This window comes from Crinia signifera, chromosome 4 (assembly GCF_055691185.1).
Source record: "Crinia signifera chromosome 4, ASM5569118v1, whole genome shotgun sequence".
Classification (NCBI taxonomy): domain Eukaryota; kingdom Metazoa; phylum Chordata; class Amphibia; order Anura; family Myobatrachidae; genus Crinia; species Crinia signifera.
Window position 1 is genome coordinate 53,207,994 of NC_139220.1, and position 22,818 is coordinate 53,230,811.

The following is a 22,818-nucleotide window of genomic DNA, read 5'->3' on the forward strand; positions in this document are numbered from 1 at the left end:
GGGTCCCCCCCCCCCACAAGCATGACTGGCCCCGGGTTCTTGGAGTGGTCCTAGTTCCCAAAATACGGAGGACAAAGTGAGTGGGGGTCCCCCATATTTTGGGGACCAGCACCAGGCTCCACTAGCAAGGGGTGTAATGCCATAGCCAGGGGACGCGCTGGACTGGGTCCCGTGGCCAAACTATTACGCACCCTAACTAGTCAGCCCAGGCTGGGAGTTTTTGGGTAGGTGGGGACCCCCTCCAAATAAAGGGGTACCCCAGGCACCCGAGGCCTGGGCTGATGCCCGGGGCTATCCCCTGCACCCCTGGGAGGTGGGTGCAGGGTTGATAGCTTGTTTAAACAGTAATATTGTCTTTCACAGTAGAACTACAGGTCCCAGCAAGCCTGCCCCACATGCTGGTACTTGGGAGAACCACAGGTACCAGCAAGGGGACATTAAAGGCCTGCCGGTACCTATAGCCCCCCTGTAAAGGAAATATTCAAATAAAAGCACAAACACAGGTTTTTTAATATTTTATTAAACTGCATCTTGTCTTCACCCAGGGGTGAAGACAAGAGTCTTCGACCTGTCAGCAACCTTTTAAGCTCTTTTGCATGGCCACTGCTTCCCAGGGCTTCAGCCTCTTCGTCTGTGTTCTTCACCTGGGGGCGACAGCCTTTTCAGCTCTTAGGAAGTGCCGTGAGTGGGGGAGGGGGGGTCAGAAATTCTGCGAGAGGGGGAGGTGGGGTCCGGGTGCCGCGAGTGGGGGAGGAAGGGGGGTTGGAAGTTCCGCAAGTGGGGGAGTGGGGGTCGGAAGTGCAGCCAGTGGAGAAGGGGGCTCGGAATTGCTGCAAGTGGGGGAGGGCGGCCGGAATTGCTGCGAGTGGGGGTGCCACATCACCTGCTCAGAGGCCCTGCTCATATTACAAACATTATCACTTAGAAGGGCCAAAATGAGCGAAATTATTTAAAATATCGCTTAATGTGTATGGGGCTTAAGTCTCATGGTGGTTTTGGTCTTGCTACTAGGGCATGTATCACTTCCTATATACTGTATTGCACAGTCAGTGTTTGATATCCCACCAGGGACCCACGTTCTCTATATATTTTTTCAACTACTTTTTTGCAATAGCAACAGCATTGTCTCAACTTTGACCGGATCTTCATCTCTCTTAAGCTGATTCTGCTTAAAAAGATCAGGGTCCTTAGGAAGGGGTTCCATTAATGCCGGGTCACCCTTTACTCCAGGCTCCATAATGACAATGACCTATGCAATTGCAGAATTTCTGACACTGCAAGTACAAATTATTGATACACTTAAATGCAACAATTCTTATAGACAAATTAAACAGGATTATTATTATTATTATCATCATCATCATCATCATCATCATCATCATCATCATCATCACCAATATAATTATTTTTATAAACATAGCATTTTCTGAGGTTTATTGGAATTTACACCAGTCTTCAAACCTCAATTTAATTGCCTGCTTTATTGGAAAAGTTTGGTTAGAAGAAAAAATGTTGGGTTCGATATATTTGCATGCACTGTCTGTGTCTCAAATTAATTCCTAGCTTTTATACAAGTATCTTGAAGCAAAATTCAAGCAATCCTTCATGCTAAATAAAAATGCAAAATACAAATTATTTTCTTTTTTTTAAATTTATTTAAAAACCAAAATGTTTCTGTTAAATTAACATGTTAGTAGAAAAAAATACTTTGTATACTATAAAAATGAACATAGTTTAGTCCGTGTATCTGTAGAGACCTCATGATTTTCAAATATAGCAAACAAAAAAAAAAACAGGTTAATTAAAAGTAGAGGTAATAAACCCAGTAGAATAAATTAATGATCAGAAATATTAGAGGAAAAACAATTCTTGAATAACGGTCAATGTTTTCAGGATTTCTTACTGTAAATAAATCCACAAATTTGTCAAATTTTTCTCTAATTTTTAACCAAAATCTAAATTTGATGTTATTTGTTTTGAATGTTTGGTTATCAGTCTCTTCTACAAAGTTTTCTATTTGACTTTCTTTTCTGATCAGTTCTTTTGAAGCATCATTGATAGGGATTACAACATTTTCTTCTTGTACTTCAGGTAGATTCTAAAATAAAGCAAAAGGTTATATAAAATGACATATAATAGAGATGTGAGTTGGATACTTCAATCAGATAAACATAGCTTACTTAATTTACTAAATTAGTTTCATAGTTTTTCTCTGTCTAGGACTACAATAATAGCAAGTTTGAACCGACAAAAAATTAAGCAGTAAGCCTAAATGGGCAAATACAGCCCGAACTGCAAGAGGTGTGACCATATACAGTGAGGTGTCCATTACTCGAATATGGAACATACTGTAAGGTCATCTCAATGAATTTCGACATACATTGGGTCAACCACTGAAGATCGATAAGGCTTCAGTTGAACCCTGAAATAGGTGGACATGGCTAAGATCGACAGGGTCAGAAGGTCAACACAAGCATTAGGTCGACAACAGGAAGTTCAACAGTCAAAAAAGTCGACACAAGTTTTTCACGTTTATGTCCCGAATGACGACACTGTCACTGACTTTGCCATGCTTCAGGCACGGTGCCTCTCTGCACACCATTATATTCTCATACCACGCGGTACGGGATGGTAATGTATGAAAAACCGCCTATCGGCTGTGAATTATTATATGAAATATGTGTGCTTAACTACATATATTACAGTAGGCTCTTGTATTGTAAGTAGTAGTGAGTTGATTAATTAATTTCTCAATCCATTTTGAATACTAATAAACTCAGTAAATTTCCCCATTTTTTGCTTGGTTACAGTAAGACATTCACTGTCATGTGACTTTGCAATAACTATACATTTGTAAAAAAAAAAAATGTACTACACGTAGCACTCCTTGGCAGTGTGCCAATGTCCCAACACCATTACTAAAATGAAACTTCTGTATCATGTTTTTGACTACTATTTTGAAAATGTAACCTTCTGTATTATGGGGATGCAACCTGTAAAGCTCCTTGAGCCCTATTTGGAGAAAGAATATTATACAATATAAATAAATGTAATTACTATATTATTATTATTATTAATAATAATAATAATAATAATAATAATAATAATAATAATAATAATATTATTATTATTATATCAGTGTTGCTGTATTGAGCATGTTTAACTTATTATTTTATTTTTATTTTACACTCCTTTTCTCGTTAAGCAAACGATATGGAGAACAGATGGTTTATATGTAAGCACAGTACTGTATGTAGCATTTGGATTTAAAAGCCATATTTACATACTGTATAGGTGTGTTGCAATGCAGATCATAGGTGCCGATTCTTTGGTGCTCAAGGGCCCGAGCACCCACGGAAATTGATGAGCACCCACGGGCCTGAGTCGCGCTGCTGGGCCGCCATATTAACTTGCTAATTTGCAGCTGCAGCACCCGCATCGCCAGCCCTGCCGCCAGTATGCCGGGAAGAGTGTATTCCATCCACTCTTTAGTGACCCGGCGGCATTCCTGTGCATGGGGGTACTTACGGTTACCATAGAGAAACAGCTGCAGGTCTACAAGTTATGTGTAAAAATGGGAAGACTGTTGCCTTAATTTGAATATTGGAGACAACTGTGCTGCGTTCTGGTATAATTTTGTGGCCACGCCCCTTCCCCTTGAAGCCACTCCCCTATATTTTTGGCTTGAGCACCCACCAGCAAAAACATAAATCGGCACCTATGATGCAGATTCAATTCTGTAGGATAAAGTCTCTAAAGCTGGCCATACACTAGAACAACCTGCATATGACCTGAGCATATGCAAGTCATATTGAATAAGCGATCATACAGCTGTAGCACCGATCATCATTGCAGGGGCTGGCGGGGGATTGTCCACACGCTAGCCCCCACCAGCCATTAGAATGGGACATTCGTGCACGAGACTCGCATGCGTCTCCATACAGCGGAGCTGCCCCAGGTCCCTGCCGCCTCGCACCGTGTAGTACACACGCCAGAATGGGGCGTGTGCACTCCATTCTCAGCAATGGACACTCGAGCATATGAGACGCTCGCATGTCCATGTCTTGTCCTGGTCTGCCATATTGCCATCCAGAAACCTGCGGATGGCGGTCTGGCGGAAACAGTGAGAGCGGCCCCATCTGTAAAGTCCATTAAGTATCAGAAGTAAAATGGGTATACCTGTACATGACACAAATGTAAAGTGGAATAGGGCTGAGCTGTATGTATGTCAAGATGTGTTCATCTGTGCAGCACATGCGTTTGCTTATTACTAGTTGATCACTGTATAATTGCACCTGCCCTTTACTGGGTCCAAAATCTACACCTCCTATTAGAGAAATCTATACATTTTCCTGCTGTATTTATGACATACTGTACAGATGGAGCAGCTCTCATTTGAGCTGCTCCTGGCAATAGAATCGCCATCCGCTGCCGTTGGCCATCCGACAGAAGGGGGCGCGCACAGGAGATGCTTGCATGCCCCGTTCTGTCATAGCCCGCCGCCATTTATAGTGTGATCAGCACAGCTTCAGTGTTTCCAATGTTCTTTATTTACTATAACAAAGGAGGAAACACAGAAATCCGTCATTATCAGCTTCTTTCCCGAGCCATTCCAACTGCTTGGCCTGTGGATGTATGTAGGACATTGTGTGCTTGTGATTGTATCACTTTCCCAATGTATGGTAAGGGTCCCTCAAGGGCCCTAACTTGTGCTATAATCAGGTAATATTACAAATGTCAATAGTTTTAAACTATGTTCATTCTCCTGAAACTTCTATGAGACCTCAAAGTTTAGGGGATAGTCTTGTACCTCCTAGGAAGGTGGGGAAACTCCACCGCATGCTGCCAGCCAACCACATGTGGCCGGAACATGGATAATGATGATGATGTGATTCGCTATGTATCATAGCGGCCCTGGTACCAGTGTCACGAGGCTGGTGGCACAATCAAAGGTGATGCAGCAATGATGCAAATCCATCCAACACAAGTGGTAAGGGTTTGTGTTATGTGTGTATTTTATACTAGGCATTATTTTGTGCCAGTTAGATTCATTAGGGTAAATTTACTTAGATGGGAGTTCTATTGTGTTGCCCATAGCAACTAATCAGATTATGGGCCAGATTCACTAAGCTTCAAAAGTTATAAAATGGAGAGTGATAAACAGCCAGCCAATCAGCTCCTACCTGCCATGTCACAGACTGTTTGAAAAATGTCAGACAGGAGCTGATTGGCTGGCTGATTAACACTCTCCATGTTATCACTTTTGAAGCTTAGAGAATCTGGCCCTATATCTTTTATATTCAAGAAGGAGCTAAATAAATAAGTAAGTAGAATCTGATTGGTTGCAAGGTTCAACATCCATCTTCAATAGAACTCCCATTTTAGCAAATTGACCCCCTTATGTGACTTGAGTAGCATTTATGCAGTACACTAAAACTTCAATGTTGCCCTCACATAGAAGAAATTGAACTTACAGTACATGGTAAAGGTACATACTTCAGCTAAATTGTGCTACTAGTCTACAAAGGTTGAGGGCCAGATGCACTAAGCTTCAAAAGTGATAAAATGGAGAGTGATAACCAACCAACCAATCAGCTCCTACCTCACATTTTTCAAATGCAGTCTGTGACATGTCAGGTAGGAGCTGATTGGCTGGCTGTTTATCAATCTCCATGTTATTGCTCCATGTTGAAGCTTAGTGCATCTGGCCCTGAGTCTACATGTCCAAAAAAACAATATCTGAAATACAGTAATCTGAAAACCCAAAAAGTAAACCTTTGATGGCTCAATGTACACATATTTTATTTTGTTTACAAACTAATTAAAAATGTTGGCTATGTGTGTATGGGGGATTTATAACATAACTGCATTTTCTTTTTTAGATCTAGCTCCCTTCAAAGATATCTCATTGCAAGAAAAAATTCAAAAATATGGAAACATTCAACATACTGTATTTCTGGTCCCAATCGGATGTGTGAGATTTATCCTGTAGTACATCATATATTTCTACTGCAGCTACCATTAATATATGTGACTAGATTATCTACAATGTAAGTCCACCTTTATCTTACCTTTTTTACACTTGCGTTTCTAATGCTGTGTTGTTCAGTGCAATAATGAGAAATTGCATATTCCAATAATGCGCCAAAAATAAAACTGAAGCAGATTCCAAGGTAAACATCAATGGCTTTTATAATACAGTTGGCTGTAGGAAAACTTGACCGAGAACCCATCAAAATTGTGGTCATGGCTAGAACAGTTGTGACTCCTGTATTGAAATAGCAAAGATGCGTGCTCAATAATGAAAGATATTTTTGAATGTTGAAGCATGATATGTTTAATGTAAGACGTACTGAAATAGATGCACAGAGTTATAATATGTTGACATGCACTGTGATTTTAGACTTACCAAAGCATGTCCTGGCAGGAACAGAAGTTCTGGAAATCCAAAAAGATATCCAAGATAGGACAACCAATAATGACGATGGAATATAGGTTTCCAAAATGAAGTAGATAATGTTTCTTTTGAGCACAAAGTATAAAATAAGCCTTGGGTAAATACCTTAGGAAAGAAAACTTTGTTGGTCATAAATGGTTTACATCTTTGACACAAGTGTGACGTAAGTGTGGCGTTTGCCCACCAGGTGTGTACAGTATGTATGCTATGCTACTGTTGAGTAGTCAAACACGATTTTCCCCAATTTGCTAAAATCTCCAGCCGGCCCCCAAATCACATACAGAAATGTATCTTATAGTGAAGCCATCACTCAATACGAAATCACATTATGATATACTATAATGTATGTTAAAATGCTTAAACTTTTAATACTTTTAATCAACATGAAATTTCAGCATGCAATATTCACTATATAACTTTTTAAAACTTACGGATTGTTACAAGTGCATTTTATTGGGGAGAATTGGCAGTGTAATGGTTAGCATTATTGTCTCACAGCGCTGAAGTCATGGGTCGATTCCCACCATGGCCCTAACTGTGCGGAGTTTGTATATTCTCCCCGTGCTTGGGCGAGTTTCCTCTGGGTACTCTGACTTCCTCTCACAATCCAAAAATGGGTGTAGATTGTTAGATAGACAGTGTCTAGATAGACAGTCAATTGGTTGACCCCAAAAGGTTGACATGCAATAGGTCGACAGGGTGAAAGTGTTGACAGAATCAAAAGTCTGTCGTTGAAAAGGTGAAAGGGTCAAAAGGTCAACATGAAAAAGGTAGACACGTGCAAGGATCAACATGAGTTTTTACATTTGTTAGGTGTCAATATTGACAACTGTCGACATGGACCTCCAATTAGTGTCATGCATGCCCTCACATGGGGCCTTATTTTGGTTCATTCTTTCTGACAAAATCCTTCTTAGATGGACAAAACCATGTGCACTGCAGGGGGGGCAGATGTAACATGTGCAGAGATAATTAGATTTGGGTGAGTAATTTTGTTTCTGTGCAGGGAAAATACTGACTGCTTTATTTTTACACTGCAATATAGATCTCACTTTGAAGTAAAACCCCACCCAAATCTAACTCTCTCTGCACATGTTACATCTGCCCCACCTGCAGTGCACATGGTTTTGCCCATCTAAGAAGGATTTTGTCAGAAAGAATGAACCAAAATAAGGCCCATGGTGCACTTTGCTCACCTTGCTCAACTATGCCGACATAGATGGTGAAGTAAGAACAAGCCATTTAAAAAAATAAATCATGAAAAACACTTGTTGACCTTGTAAAGTTTCTACTTTTTCATATTGATTTTTGACCCTGTCGACTTTTTGCCCATGTCGACATATTGTATGTCAACCTTTTTCATATCAACCTGTTTACCTTGTCAACCTTTTGACCATGTCGTTGCATGTCGACCTTTTGGGGTACACCTATTGTCTGCCTATCTAGACATTGTGGGCGAAATTTAATAGGGGTCAATTTTTTTTTTGCGATTTTTTTCGCAAAAACTGCCGTTTTCGGACATTTTCCGAAAATCGCATATTTTCTAGGGTGCGATTTTCGGGAAAAAAATCGCATTTTTTCCCGCTATTTCGCACATTATAAAGGTGAGATTTTTAGGTAAACTAAAAATCGCATCCAGATGTTTTCCCATTAAAAAGTATACAAATCATCTATTTAATGGGATGCGAGTTTTAGTAAAGGTTACTAAAACTCGCAATAAATAGACCAAGTTCTGACTGGCGAATTTGTCAGAAACATGCACAGATTATTGAGATCTGTGCATAGTTCTGGTGTAAAAAAAGAGATAAAACCAAAAAGTGAAAAAAAAAAAACAGCGTGGGGTCCCCCCTCCAGAGCATAACCAGCCCCGGGCTCAAAGAGCCGGTCCTGGTTTCATAAAATCACGGGGCAGAACAAATAGAGTTCCCCTGGATTTTACAAAACCAGCACCAGGCTCAAGGGCTGGTCCTGGTTCCCAAAATACGGGGGACAAAATGAGTAGGGGTCCACCGTATTTCAAGAACCAGCACCGGGCCCAACCAGCCAGCAGGGTAATGCCACAGCCAGGGGGAGACTTTTTTATACAAGTCTCCCCGGCCAAAGCATTCATCCCCCTGACCGGTCAGCATGGGTAGGGGTCCTGGGGAAGTGGGGACACACCAAAGAAGGGGTCCCCCCCCCTCCAGAACTTACCTGCCCATGCTGAAGCCCAGGGCTGTCCTCGATGCCCCTGGATGGTGGGCATCGAGCTGATATTTGGTGTAAAAAATAGATTAAAAACTATTGTCTTATACCGTGGAACTATGAGTCCCAGCAAGCCTCCCCCGCGTGCTGGGACTTGGAGAACCACAAGTCCCAGCATGCGGGGCATTAAAGGGCCCGCTGGCACTTGTAGTTCCACAGTAAAAGAAATAGTTAAATAAACACACTGACACCCAGTAAAAATAAAACTTTAATACATACAAAGCCCACACATACTGATACTTACCTATCTTGAGCCCGTCCGTAGGTCCCTGGGTCCGGTCCAGGGGCTTGGTTCCGGGGCTGGTCCGGGGCTCCAGGGCTGAAGAGTCCAGGGTCCTGGATCCGAAGAAATCCATAGGCGACCTGTGGAGGGAAATCCTACTCACCCAGTTTCTCTGGAGAACATCCCGGCATCTTCTCCATCTTCTTCATCTTCTCCGTCTCCGCCGCTGGTACCCGATGGACTTTGAGAGGCGCAGAGATGTTTCATCTTCAGCGCCTCTCATCTGAATGATTCTATTGGCGGCCAATAGAATAATTTGGATGAGAGGCGCTGAAGATGAAACATCTCCGCGCCTTTCATTCCAAGTGTGTACCGGCGGCGGAGACGGCGGAGACGGAGAAGAAGAAGAAAATGGAGAAGATGTCTGGATGTTCTCCAGAGGACCTTGGTGAGTAGGATTTCCCTCCACAGGTCCCCCATGGATTTCTTCGGATCCAGGACCCCAGACTCTTCAGCCCTGGAGCCCCGGACCAGCCCCAGAACCAAGCCCCCGGACCGGACCCAGGGACCTACCGAAGGGCTCAACATAGGTAAGTATCAGTATGTCTTTTTTATATGTAATAAAGTTTTATTTTTACTGGGTGTCAGTGTGTTTATTTAACTATTTATTTTACTGTGGAACTACAAGTGCCAGCGGGCCCTTTAATGCCACCGCAAGCTGGGACTTGTGGTTCTCCAAGTCCCAGCATGTGGGGGAGGCTTGCTGGGACTCAAAGTTCCACGGTATAAGACAATAGTTTTTCATCTATTTTTTACACCAAATATCAGCTCGATGCGCACCGCCCAGGGGCATCGAGGACAGCCCCGGGCTTCAGCATGGGCATTTAAGTTCTGGAGGGAGGGACCCCTTCTTTGGGGGGTCCCCACTTCCCCAGGACCCCTGCCCCTGCTGACCGGCCAGGGGGATGAATGCTTTGTCCTGGGGGACTTGTATAAAAAGTCTCCCCCCGGCTGTGGCATTACCCTGCTGGCTGGTTGGGCCCGGTGCTGGTTCTTGAAATACGGGGGACCCCTACTCATTTTGTCCCGCGTATTTTGGGAACCAGGACCGGCCCTTGAGCCTGGTGCTGGTTTTGTAAAATCCAGGGGAACTCTATTTGTTCTGCCCCGTGATTTTATGAAACCACGACCGCTCTTTGTGCCCGGGGCTGGTTATGATCTGGAGGGGGGACCCCACGCAGTTTTTTTCACTTTTTGGTTAAACCAAAATCGCACATTTCTGAAAATGTGCCGATTTTCATGACTGAAAATCGCACATTTTCATGACTTAAAAATTGCTCTATATCGCATTTTATAGCACTATTTTGCCGCAAATTCGCATCTCATTAAATATGCGAAAATCGGCCCAATAATGCGATTTTAAAAAATGCGATTTTGAGCGATTTTTAAACATGCCTAAAAATCGCCCCCTATTAAATTTCACCCTGTAGACCTATCATCCTGAACCATCCAAAAATATACTGGTAGGTTAATTGGCTCCCAACAAAATTAAGCCTAGCGTGAATATGTGTGTGTATGTACATGTGGTAGGGAAAATAGATGGCAAGCTCCACTGGGTCAAGAACTGATGTGAATGGGCAAATACTCTCTGTAAAGCAATGCAAAATATAATAATAATAATAATAATAATAATAATAATAATTAAAAAATAATTTAACTGTATGTAATAATATAAAGTCTATGAGGAAGATGAAAAATGTATTGTAAGGTGAACGATGTGCTGCACGCTTTCCATTTTCCTGCTATGAAGCAGCATTTCATCTCTTGCTCAATTCTATTTCATTAGTTGGGATATGTCTCCACCTGCTGTCCTTATTCTTTTGTTAAACTGCATGTACTTTATGCATTGTCTCACACAATGATAATATTATATGCATTAGACCTATAAACTTAATATGATGTATATGTAATATGTAAATAACAAAAGATACAGTTAATCAGCATTACCAGTTTCATCCATTCCAGTGGTGACTGTAGTATAATATTTCTCAACTGTGTATTGAGCAAGTTGCAAAGTATTGATGCCACGTACTGAATCATTTCCTCTCATCCAGGTATATCTGAGATCCCTAGCAGTATAGCCCCCTAGAAAAAAAAAAAGTGTTGCATCATGATTATATGCAGTATACTATAATATATATATATATATATATTTATTTATATAGCAAGGTGCGTGTTAAACTGGCACTCCCCCAGCTGGTCAGGGACCCAGGTGCCTTCCGGAACAGTTGTGCAGGAGTAGGCAAAGAAGCAGACAGCGGCACTCTGGGAATTTTCAAAAACGTATATTAGTGCAAAAATAGCATACCAACGTTTCGGGGCATAAGGTACCCCTTTGTCAAGGTGTTCACCTTGACAAAGGAGTACCTTATGCCCCGAAACGTTGGTATGCTATTTTTGCACTGATATACGTTTTTGATAATTCCCAGAGTGCCGCTGTCTGCTTCTTTGCCTACTCCTATATATATATATATATATATATATATATATATATATATATATATATATATATATATACAGTTACTATGCAGATAACTTACAGGTCCGGACAAGCACTATAATAGAACGGAAGTGTTAAGAGGCATACACACTGAGCAATTCTGGCTATGGACTATGCAATTTCCCCTTAAAGTTCAGAGATGATTTTAGCAAAATTAAATTGCGATTTTGACTAAGGGGCCAACTTTTTGCAGCCCAGAGATCAATTAGCCCCCTTTCCGACAGAGTCAAATCTCTACCCTGTCCACAGCTGCGAATGGCATCACAGTCGTGTGAAGAGGGGGAAATGCTTTCAAAATCATTTACCATCGAATGAATCTCCCCCCCGGCTGAAGTGCCAAGTAAGGCAAGACTAAAGCTGGCCATACATCTACAGATCGATTGTCAGATTGGGCTGGTTAGAACAAAAACCGGGTAATGGATGAGAGTAAATGACAGTTGACCATTTGCCTTGAAATGCTGGAAAACTGCCATTACCAGGTTTTTGTTCCAACCAGCCTAATCTGACAATCGATCTGTAGATGTATGGCCACCTTAAAGCTGGCCATACATCTACAGATTTATTGTCAGATCTGGCTGGTTGGAACTAAAACCTGGCAATAGCTAAATGACAATTTGTCAGTTTCAAACATTTTTAAGCAAATGGTCAGCTGCCATTTGCTCTCATCCATTACCAGGTTTTTGTTCCAACCAGCCAGATCGGACAATAAATCTGTAGATGTATGCTGTCGGGAGATCGGGCCGTTCGTCACTGTCTCTCCCTCCAAAATGCCGGTATCTGCTTGAGTACAAACGGCAGCAGCCTGTCAATCATCTTGTGAACATTACTGGCTTTGTTTGTAGGTGTCTTTGCGCATGCACACTGTGTACCAAATACATTACAAATGACATAGTCAAAATTACCTTTTCTGCAAAGTTCATTTTACCTTGAGATTCCAACCTCATGGAGCCAACAGAGCCGAATTTCCCATTAGGCACGTGAGGCACCGGCCTAGGGGCGGCACATGTTTGGGGGCGGCACTTGGATGCCTGTGATGGTACTGTCTGCCCAAAATGTACCAATAACTGCAAAATATCCACTGTACTGTACTATATTCCATCTTAAATAGAGTGTAAATGGATAGGGCATGCAGATACTGCCCCTATAAACTGTCCTACTTAGTAAACATTATTGTTGTGCCTAGGGGCGCCCTCATCCCTAAATCCGCCCCTGGGAGCCAAGCAGGGGAAATCGCAAGCAGGAATCGCAAGCAGGGGAAAAACTGTGAGATTTTGTCTAACTTTTCAATCATGGAAAAGAGAAAACTATCTCTAGGCACTGTCTAAGATGCTGCTCTAGAGGGGAGTGTGTGAAGAAACAAAACAAGAAATTGTGGGAGAGCAGCGCTGGGTTTCACTGAAAACATGAAACTTACGCAAATATATTATAAACATATTTAATGTATAAAAAATATACATAAATAATTTTAGCTCAAATAGACACATATAAAATTACATAAAAAAATTGGGATGCGGTTAATTTCCCGGCGGTCGGGATCCCGGCGGTCGGAATCCCGACACTGGAATCCCGACCGCCGAAATCCCGAAACTTTCTCCCTCCGTGGGTGTCCACGACACCCATAGAGGGAGAATAAAATAGCGTGCCGAGCGTAGCGAGGCACCGGGCCCGCTGCGTGGCGAGCGCAGCGAGCCCGCAAGGGGGGGCGATCCATGTCCCCTCCTTGTCGGGATTTCGGCGATCGGGATTCCAGTGTCGGGATTCCGACCGCCGGGATCCCGACCGCCGGGATCCCGACCGCCGGGAAATCGTATCGGATCCAAAAAAATTATGCAAGGTCAATATTGGTTCTAGTAGTGTATCCACTACACTTGTAGTTATCCCTATGGAGAAATGGAGCACAATCTCATTAAAGACCAGAATGTCACTGCTCCTTTGTTCTGGACCAGCAGCTACACCATTGTGGACCTGGACCCTGCCATCTCTGTTGTCTGCCTTGCGAATTGCTATTTGCTTGCACACAGATTATTCCAGATGGATTTGAAAATGACCTTCAGGGTAACTATTACACCCCAAGCTGGGCATTATACCGGAACTGTTTTGTTCACCAAGCACATGCATATTATTTATTATTATTTATTAACAGTTTCTTATATAGCGCAGCAGATTCCATTGCCCTTTACAATAGGAGACAGTGATACCACAAACTGGCTATTTACAGACAGTCAAAGGTATGAGGGCCCTGCTCACAAGCTTACAATCTATAGGGAAATGTGCATTGATACACAAGGACAGATATTCTTTATTGCATGAATTCCACCAGAATGCAAAGGTTCCTGGTGTGCTGTATGATACAGTGACCCAGCAGATTGGCCAGGGATCAGGAGGATGGAAAATGTGAAAAAGAAAGAGAGAGGATATGTGTGGCCTGCATAGTGGGGATGTGATTGGATAGGAATGGTGTATAAAGGTAAGTGATTGGTTCTGGAATTTGATAAGCTTGCCTGAAGAGATGAGTTTTTAGAGAACGCTTATAGGTTTGGAGACTGGAGGAGAGTCTTATTGTGCTTGGGATGGCATTCCACAGGGGTGGGTGCAGCCCGAAGAAAATCCTGCAATCGGGAATGGGAGCAAGTAATGAGTGTGGATGACAGACATATATCTTGTAAAGAGCGTGGAGGTTGGGTTGGATGATATTTTAGGATAAGAGAAGAGATATATGTTGGTGTAGTTTGGTTTATGGCTTTGTGTGTAAGTAAAAGCATTTTATATTGAATATGGTATAATACAGGTAACCAAAGCATATGTGTCTATCTTGATTCATCATTATTTTGGCCTTAAATAAGACTGTGCTCCATTTCTCCATGTAAAAGACACATCAGAACTAATATTGAACATTTGTTTTATGTCATTTTATATATGTCTATTGGAGCTCGAATAATTTATGTATATTTTTTATACATTAAATATTGTTTATAATATATGTGTAAGTTTAACCCCTTCCCGACGAGGCCTTTTTTGTTAATTTTTTTTTTTTCCTCCTAGCGTTCAAATAAGCGTAACTTTTTTAATTTTCCGGCTATATAGACACATGAGGGCTTTTTTTTTGCGGGACAAGTTGTACTTTTTAATGGTACCATTTACTATACCGTATAATATTCTGGGGAATCAGGAAATAATTCAATGTGGGGTAAAAAAGAAAAAAAACGCAATTCCACAATTTTGCGCTGGTTACGGTTTTTTTGGAGTTCATAGTTCGTTTAAAATGATGGGTTATCTTTATTCTATGGGTCGTTACGATTCCGGTGATACCAAACTTATATAGTTTTCGTTATGTTTTACCACTAAAAAAAAAATAGAAACTTTTACGGTTTTTCTAATTTGCGTCGCGTCGCCATGTTCTGCGGCTTATAACTTTTTTATTTTTCCACCTACGGACCTGGGTGAGGGCTCATTTTTTGCGGGCTGAAGTGTACTTTTTAATTAATACCATTATGGGATATGGGCGACTTTCTGATCTCTTTTAGTTATTTTTTTTTGGGTAGGCGATGCGACCAAAAAACTTTTACGCCTTTAACCGTGCGGGATAACTAATGTTATATTTTAATAGATCGGACTTTTAGGAACGCGGCGATACCAAATATGTTTATTTTTTTTATTTTTTATTTATTTTTATTTGTGAAATGGGGAAAGGGCGGTGATTTGAACTTTTAATATTTTTTTATTTTTTTTTATTTTTAAACTTATTTTTTTTTTTTTTTTTACTTTTACTACAAGGCCCCCTAGTGTACTTGACCACTAGGGGGTGCGATCGCCTGTACTAGGTTCAGCCATAGAGCTCTATGGCTGAACATAGTGATTTTCAGCACTTCCTATTACATCCTGCCTCAGGCAGGATGTAATAGGAATGCTGACACGGCCAGCACAGGGGTCTACATTAGACCCCTGGCTGCCATGGCAACCGATCGGCACCCTCCGATCTCGCCGCGGGGGGCCCCGATCGGCGCCGGAGGGGGGCGCCCCCCCTCCGATCAGCTATTTAAGCACTGCGGGCGCTTTGCCCGCGGTGCTTAAAGGGTTAAACGGCCACGATCGGCGAACTCGCCGCTCGTGGCCATGAGAGCAGGTACCTGGCTGTAATATACAGCCATTACCTGCTCTCTTTCAAACCAGCTCACTCCGTGAGCTGGCTTGATTCCCCCGCAACCGACATATGACGTAAATGTACGTCATATGTCGGGAAGGGGTTAATGTTTTCAGTGAAACCCAGCGCTGCTCTCCCCCAATTTCTAACTTTACATTTCAAAATGACTTGTCAAAATTGTTAGCCAAAATCTCACCATGTGTAGGCACCGTAAGAAGTCTATGTAGTAGGTTCCAATTATAAGGAACCAACATATTTTTGGTGAGTTTGTCACTAAATTTGAAGTGGCAATATGTTATAAATCTGGTTTTGGCTTATCATTTCTGGAAATCCAAATCCACATGTATTTTGTGGATCTGATTTGAACCAAAATGAAGTCTGGATCTTCCAAGGAGATCCAATCTGAACCAAGTCTTGGTTTGAACCTTTCTGCGGCTAGGAATTCAGATTTTAAATCTAAATTTCATGTGTTTATAGTTTTTTTTTTTTTTTTACTGAACCAAAACCTAAATCCAAACCAAAACACTTAAGGGTGGTTTTGTCAAAATACAATGATGAATTAGAAACAATACCAAAACACATGGGTCTGCCACATTTCAACTAATTGCATTAGTGGCAAACTTGCTGAAAAAAACACATTGGTTCCTTAAAATTGTAATTTATTACATAACCCAGTAGAAGGATGGGACTTGTACAATCGGATCAAAATTGTGCTTTGAATCTCTTGGTTTTTTCCCCCAGATGATATATTATAGTATATAGTATATAGCCATATTGCATTGTTTAGTATACAAATGATTGGTTATACTGTATAGTTAACATATGTTTAATACTCAAAGTGATACACTACCAAATCAGAGGCAACTTTTAAAACTTTTTTGTACTAATGTAATCTGTTCTTCAAACAAAAGAACAGGAAAATAAATCTTAAAAATGTCTTCCTGTCATTAATATACTGTAGTCTTTAAAATGCTTGCAGTTTCAAACAACCACCTGAGCCTTCTCTTTCCTTCTTCTCTATTAAGGTCCACCAATCCATATTTCTGACATCATGTCACTGTCTCCTACAAGACCCCTGACAAAACTTCTCACTGACTAGATAACTTGCCTCACTTTCTCTACCCTGACCTTCCATCCTTTATACCTAAGGATCCTTTAATACTTGAATATATCAATTGACAATCCCACACCTGCTGCCCTGAGACTACTCTTTTTGTTGGACCTTCTCTACCTCCCACCTCTCTCCCATACCAACAATCAAATCATGGATCTAGTTCGCTCCCATCTCTCTCTGACTTAATTGTCTGACTTAATTACCTCTGCTGCTCTCTGCCCATCATTTTCTTTACTTTAGCCTTTCTTCCACCAATCCATCCCTCTCTCAAGGTGCAACCTTGATGCCATTAAACCTGCTTTTTTTCTCCACCTCATTGGACTCTTCCCTTTCTCCAATTTCCACCATCTGCTCACCAGTCCAGGATGTGCCCATCTACTACCTCTACCATTCAATCCATGGACCTTGCTGTTTCCCTCAGTCTATAAGTTACTTCAGAAATAGGTATGCAGTTAGAATGTCACTGATAAGAATGTCAATGTTAGAAGGGTCATATTCATGATGTCGACATGGTTAAATGTTGACATCATTAATATTGAAACCTGACAGAATTTAGACATAGGAAATGTCAACATTTGAAAACAATGGCATTGGTATTTCCATCATGGTAAGGGTCGGGATTAGGGTTACAGATAGGGTTAGTGTTAGGGTTACCATTAAGGTTAGGGATAGAATAAAATAAAAAAATAGATTGTCTTTTTGTTCTTTCTTGACACTCAACGTCAGCCTCTTCCCTCTGCAACCTGCTTCACTGACTCCTTATACCTCTTATAGTCCAGATCAAACTTCTCACCTTTATATACTGTATAAAACAATAACTCTCCTATTACTAAATATCCATCTAATTTTTGTCCACATTCACTGTTCATCAGCTAATTTCCACCCTGGTTACCTCTTCTCACACCTGCCTCCAAGACTTCTCCAGCTGTAGATTTAACTCTGTCACAAGTCAGATTTTACACCAGTCTCAATAGCTTTGAATGGGTACTCAAAACACACATTTGCATTACAACCTACTTATCTCCTAATATCCACTTGATTCTCTGTTCTTGACCCTCTCTTCTCCTTAGTTGACCTGCCAACACTTCACCCTTACTCCCCTTGTATGTAACCTATCAGAGGCAGGGAATTCTGTCCTCTTGTTCTTCCCTTAGCACTATCTATGCTACTTGTGATCTTTGTTTTTTGTCTTCATGTGCATTTAATTAATCTAATATTCACCCTCACCCTGCGTTCAGGCTCATTGAGTGGCCAACATATTTCCCTCTGTGTGACTTATGCTGGCCATACATCAGAAAGATCGATCTTAAGATCGATTGCGCTCATGATTGTTTCCAATTTCCCTTCAATACCCTGGCAGTCCTTGGTGGTTTTTGGACACACAATGTGCACACAATCTGCATACAATCCATCTTACAATCAATTGAGATTGTATGATTGGGTGCAATATCTTTCTGATGTATGGCCACCTTTACTACCATTTGCTCTACAAGATTATGAGTTATCTTACCCTCTCTACATGTCCTTATCCTACCTGTACTGTATGTTATTCCTAAATATATCAGTTTATACTATATGTCTTTTTTTTTTCTTCTGTAAAGTGATAATGGGCCCAGCTATTGTGGTGTTTCTTTTAAAAAACAATGATTCATTTGGTAATAGGAATAAGTTTCTCTTAAATATTTCAAATTTCCCCTTGATCTATACAGTAGCTCTGTAATAACGTAATAGCACATACATTGAATTATTTACTTACAGCTCTCAAACTGTAGTTTGCAGGTCTGTCTGTCCATGGGATACTTTGTCAGATCCATATTGCAAGCCACTGTGGTAGTGATTCTAAACAGAAGATGTATATTCATTTGTAGTATGAGAATTAGTGATGAAGTAAGTAATGTGACTGTGGGAACAACTGCTAGTAATGCTATGATAGCATGAGCCTAGCCAGAACATTATGGCCCCCATAAAAACATTGGATGGCCCATAGCAGTGCTCCAGTTCATTTTATAAATGATAGTGGTTCCCTAGTTTATGTTGTGTCCTATTTTTTGATTATACCATAAAGTGAACCCAGTTTATTGTATGCCATATTATAGTTCCCCAAGTAAACAATGTCACATTGTACTGCTGCCAGTACACATGCTATACAGTGCTTAGCGTGCAATTAAGGGGACCTAGTAGACAACTTTATGCCCTTGTTGCACTTGAATCAGATGCTAAAGGCCCCTAAGCCTCTGAGCCCCATAGCTCCTTATTCATATTACACCACATTATATTGCCCCTTATTCACAATTCGACATCCATAAGTGTACTTTATACATGCCCCACTGCACTTTAGTTCTCCTTATCACATAATGCCACACACTGGTGCTCCCAATGCTGCTGTCTTAGTTGTATGAGCTGCATGCCCCAGCAATTCTAAATGCCCTAGGCATTTGCCTAGTTTGCCTATACCTAGGGCTGGCTCTGACCTGTACCAATCCTCACTGTAAAACTATACACATGAACTACACATGCATGGACAGGCAGGTATGTCATTCCTACAAGGCACTGCCCCTTTTTCAGGTGCATGCAAACATCCTGACCCAACTTCATGAAAATCAAGATCAAGTGAGTATTTAGCTGATATCTCTGATACTTGCTTTACTCTCTCTATTTAAGATTGCCAAGGTAGTCCCTGTAGAATCTACGGGACTGATCTGGCCAATTCATTAACTTTTTAGAACCTGACTCCAGATAGATAATATCAAGTCTTGATGATATTAGCCACGGTAGTCTGTAAATAACAATATCACTGTTTTATTTTTGGAGAGGAATCATTTGGACCCCTCTCCCATAATGGCCACTTGCACAGTAGCGCTTCCGGGTCAGATCCTGGAAAAAAAGATAATTTTACTCTTTACAGATGGAGTGTCTCTCATTCAGCGCCAGAGATCTGCTGGCGATGGCCCTCAGAAAGGCGCTCCATCTGACTGGGAAACGCAAGCGTTTCACATGTATGTGCATCCCAGTTTTTCGACGACGGGGGAAGAATCCCTGCCTGTCTCTGCTTCAGGGAGATGGGCAGTGTTAGAGGGGGAGCGGGGGCTGTGGACACCAATGGGGGAGTGGCGCAGAGGCAGCGAAGGTGGCAGTGGGCTCCGTCGGGAGGAGATGTGCAAGCATCAGGCGGTTGGCGATCCGACCGCCAAACCCCTTCTGGATGACGCCGGCTACATCTGTATATTTAAATCAATAAGAAGTGCTTGTTACAGTAGCAGTTTTTTTTTGTGAGCATTGACAAGTATGCCTGTGCGACATCATTTGCTCAACCATACCCATCTTATTAGTCTAAACCAATGGTTCCCAAAATTTTTCAATAACGGCACCCTTAAGTATCAGAATATTTTTCACGGCACCCCTAGGCCAAAAGTTGGTTACTAATTTCATGAAAAAATATTAAGTAAGTTGTGATTTAAATGTTTTCCTTAGGTCCAGTTATGTGGTGAGAAACATGATTCACTTCTGTTTACCCACATATTCTTAATTGGAAGCCACAAGCACTGATTTTGCCTTTTTCATTGGCCATAAATAATTTGAATTGGTTCTAGACCACCAACCTGAGGCACCCCTGCAAGTGCTCCGAGGCACCCCAGGGAGCCTAGGCGCACAGTTTGGGAACCACTGGTCTAAACAAATAATGTGATCCATAAAAAGTTAAATAATGTTTGCATATCCTTGGAAGAATAAGTCTCCATATTTTAATATTTCTGTTTATGATACCTGAGGGCATACAGTACGGTTCCGTTGGAATATAGACGAACAAGTCGGTTGTCCACGGTGACATCATGTAAGAAGGATCTCTTGGAATCCACAATGTATGTGTCTGGGACCCACAACAATTGTACAAGCCTGGGATCCAATGTAATGCTTTTATTGCCTACAAACATCAGGCGTTCATCTATCCAGCGCTGGCGCAAAAATATGGTGGCTGTGTAATCCTGTTAATAGAAATAATAAACGGCTTTGTTGATATTAAAGATCATTGAGACATTACATTTTTCTCTAGACTATGGAAATAGCATGACATTGTCCATTACAATTCGAGTGTGGTATGAATTGTTGATTTCAAGATACTGGCATTTATTATGACATCTGTCATTGTTGACATTGTGAATATACTGATGTGTCCTTTTCTGTTGTTGATGCGCTGCATATGCATTGTGGTAACACTATATCGCAGAATCCAGTGCTAAGTCTGTGTCTACTACATGTAAATGGAATTTATAGTGGATACATGCGTGTGCTCACTAGAGCTGTACCGCGACACATATGCCGAGATGGCAACAACAGAAGAGGACACATCTATATACCTTGTGTACACATATCTTAATTTTGAGTGAATAAAAGAAAGATAAAGTATAACCAAGGGAAACAGCTATTGCAGGCTGACTCATACATAGATTCAACTATTTTGGGGAGATGTTTCAAGCCTTGGAAAGAGATAAAATGGAGATTTTTTTCCCCTCCTAAAAAATCAGCCTCTAATTGTCATCTACAGTATCTAGCAGTGTGCGGTCAATGCACTAAGGGGCAGATTTATCAAGCTTGGAGAACAGATAAACTGGAGATAAAGTGGAGAAAAGGTAAAAGGAGATAAAGCACAGCCAATCAGCTGTGTTTGAAAAAGGCAGTTGGGAGTTGATTGGCTGGTGCTTTATCTCCTTTTACTTTTTCTCTGCTTTAGCTCCAGTTTATCTCTTCTCCAAGCTTGATAAATCTGCCCCTCTGACTTAAAGGGAGGTAAAATGGATGGACAAAAATGTCAGGAGTCGGCTGGTACTTTATCTTTGTCCACTTTATCTGTCAGAAATGTTTAAGCTGATTACACACTGGAGCAATATGTTCTGGGCCAATATGTCAGCCCAACGGGTCGCCAATTCAGAACCCAGGTACACATGTAACGTTGTAATGAAGCAGAGGCATATCTATTCGTAGGCCCCATAGCAAAAGTTTGTAAGGGCCCCCTATTTAGCAACTGATAAATGTATCTAAAACATATTACTTAGACAGCAAACATAGGCCCCCTTCAGTTCTAGGCCCCATAGCAGTTGCACCCCTTTCACCTACGGTAGTTACGCCCTTGTAATGAAGGTAGAACTAACATATTGCTCCTTCCTTCATTACAATGCCGTGGTTGCTAGTGTTATCTCTAGGTTGGGTGTGCAGCACATCCAACTTAGCAGTGTTTCTATAGATCACAGACACCCACAAATTATTGGTACACACTGAGTGATCAGGTCAATATGTCATTTCGAATCTGGCCAAAATTACTTTTTGGTCCACTATCACACTAGTCTGCACCCGACATTAATACGGTACATAGATCCTGCAGTCTTTGAAATGACAGTGGCTCATTTCTTGACTCAGTATGGCACTTGGTGAGATAACAGCTAGTAGATGACACACTGTTAAGGCCCCCATACATTAGGCCGACTTGTCCTAGGGACAAGTCGGACCCAATTTACCTGCGAGCCGCCCGGCAGCTCCCCGGGAGGCTCACATACAATTTGGCACTTGATGTGCTATTTTTACATGGGATAAATCGCATGCGATTTATCCCATGTAAAAAAAACCCCGGGGAGCTGCAGGGCGGTGAGCAGTAGTGGGGGCGGGCAGCGGCAGTAGTGGGGACGGGCAGCAGTGGTGGGGGCGGGCAGCGGCGGTAGTGGGGGGCGGGCAGCGGCGGCGGTGGGGGGGGGTGGTCAGCGGCAGCGGGGACGGGCGGCGTTTGCGGTGAGCGCAGTGTACTTACACATTGGCTGAGAGCTCTCCGGCCAATCAGAGAGCGGCCGGTCATTTGACAAGTATTTTAAAAATATAATAGCCGCCACTGCGCGTCCCGTCCCCGCCGCTGCTGCTATGTGTAAGTACACTGCACACGCCGCCCGTCCCCACCGCCGCTGCCCGCCCCCACCACCGCTGCCGCTGGCCGCCCCCACTACTCCCCCGGTGTCTGTATGCATATGCCTGTCAGGTGGCAGGCATATGCATACAGGGAGGTCGGACGTGATCGTATGTACAGACCGTCCGACCTCCC

General features: G+C 41.9%; 1 protein-coding gene across 1 annotated transcript in view; it reads right to left on the reverse strand.

Moving 5' to 3' along the window:
• Window positions 1–1,801: 1,801 nt before the first annotated feature.
• The window catches only part of GABRP (gamma-aminobutyric acid type A receptor subunit pi), a 52,023-nt gene continuing 31,006 nt past the window's right edge, over window positions 1,802–22,818 (reverse strand). Inside the window, exons 4-9 of the mRNA XM_083180114.1 lie at window positions 20,502–20,719; window positions 18,496–18,578; window positions 10,932–11,069; window positions 6,410–6,562; window positions 6,072–6,268; window positions 1,802–2,098 (exon numbers count right to left, since the gene is read on the reverse strand). Coding sequence (XP_083036240.1) covers window positions 1,802–2,098; window positions 6,072–6,268; window positions 6,410–6,562; window positions 10,932–11,069; window positions 18,496–18,578; window positions 20,502–20,719 — 1,086 coding nt within the window. The remainder of the gene's footprint in view (window positions 2,099–6,071; window positions 6,269–6,409; window positions 6,563–10,931; window positions 11,070–18,495; window positions 18,579–20,501; window positions 20,720–22,818) is intronic.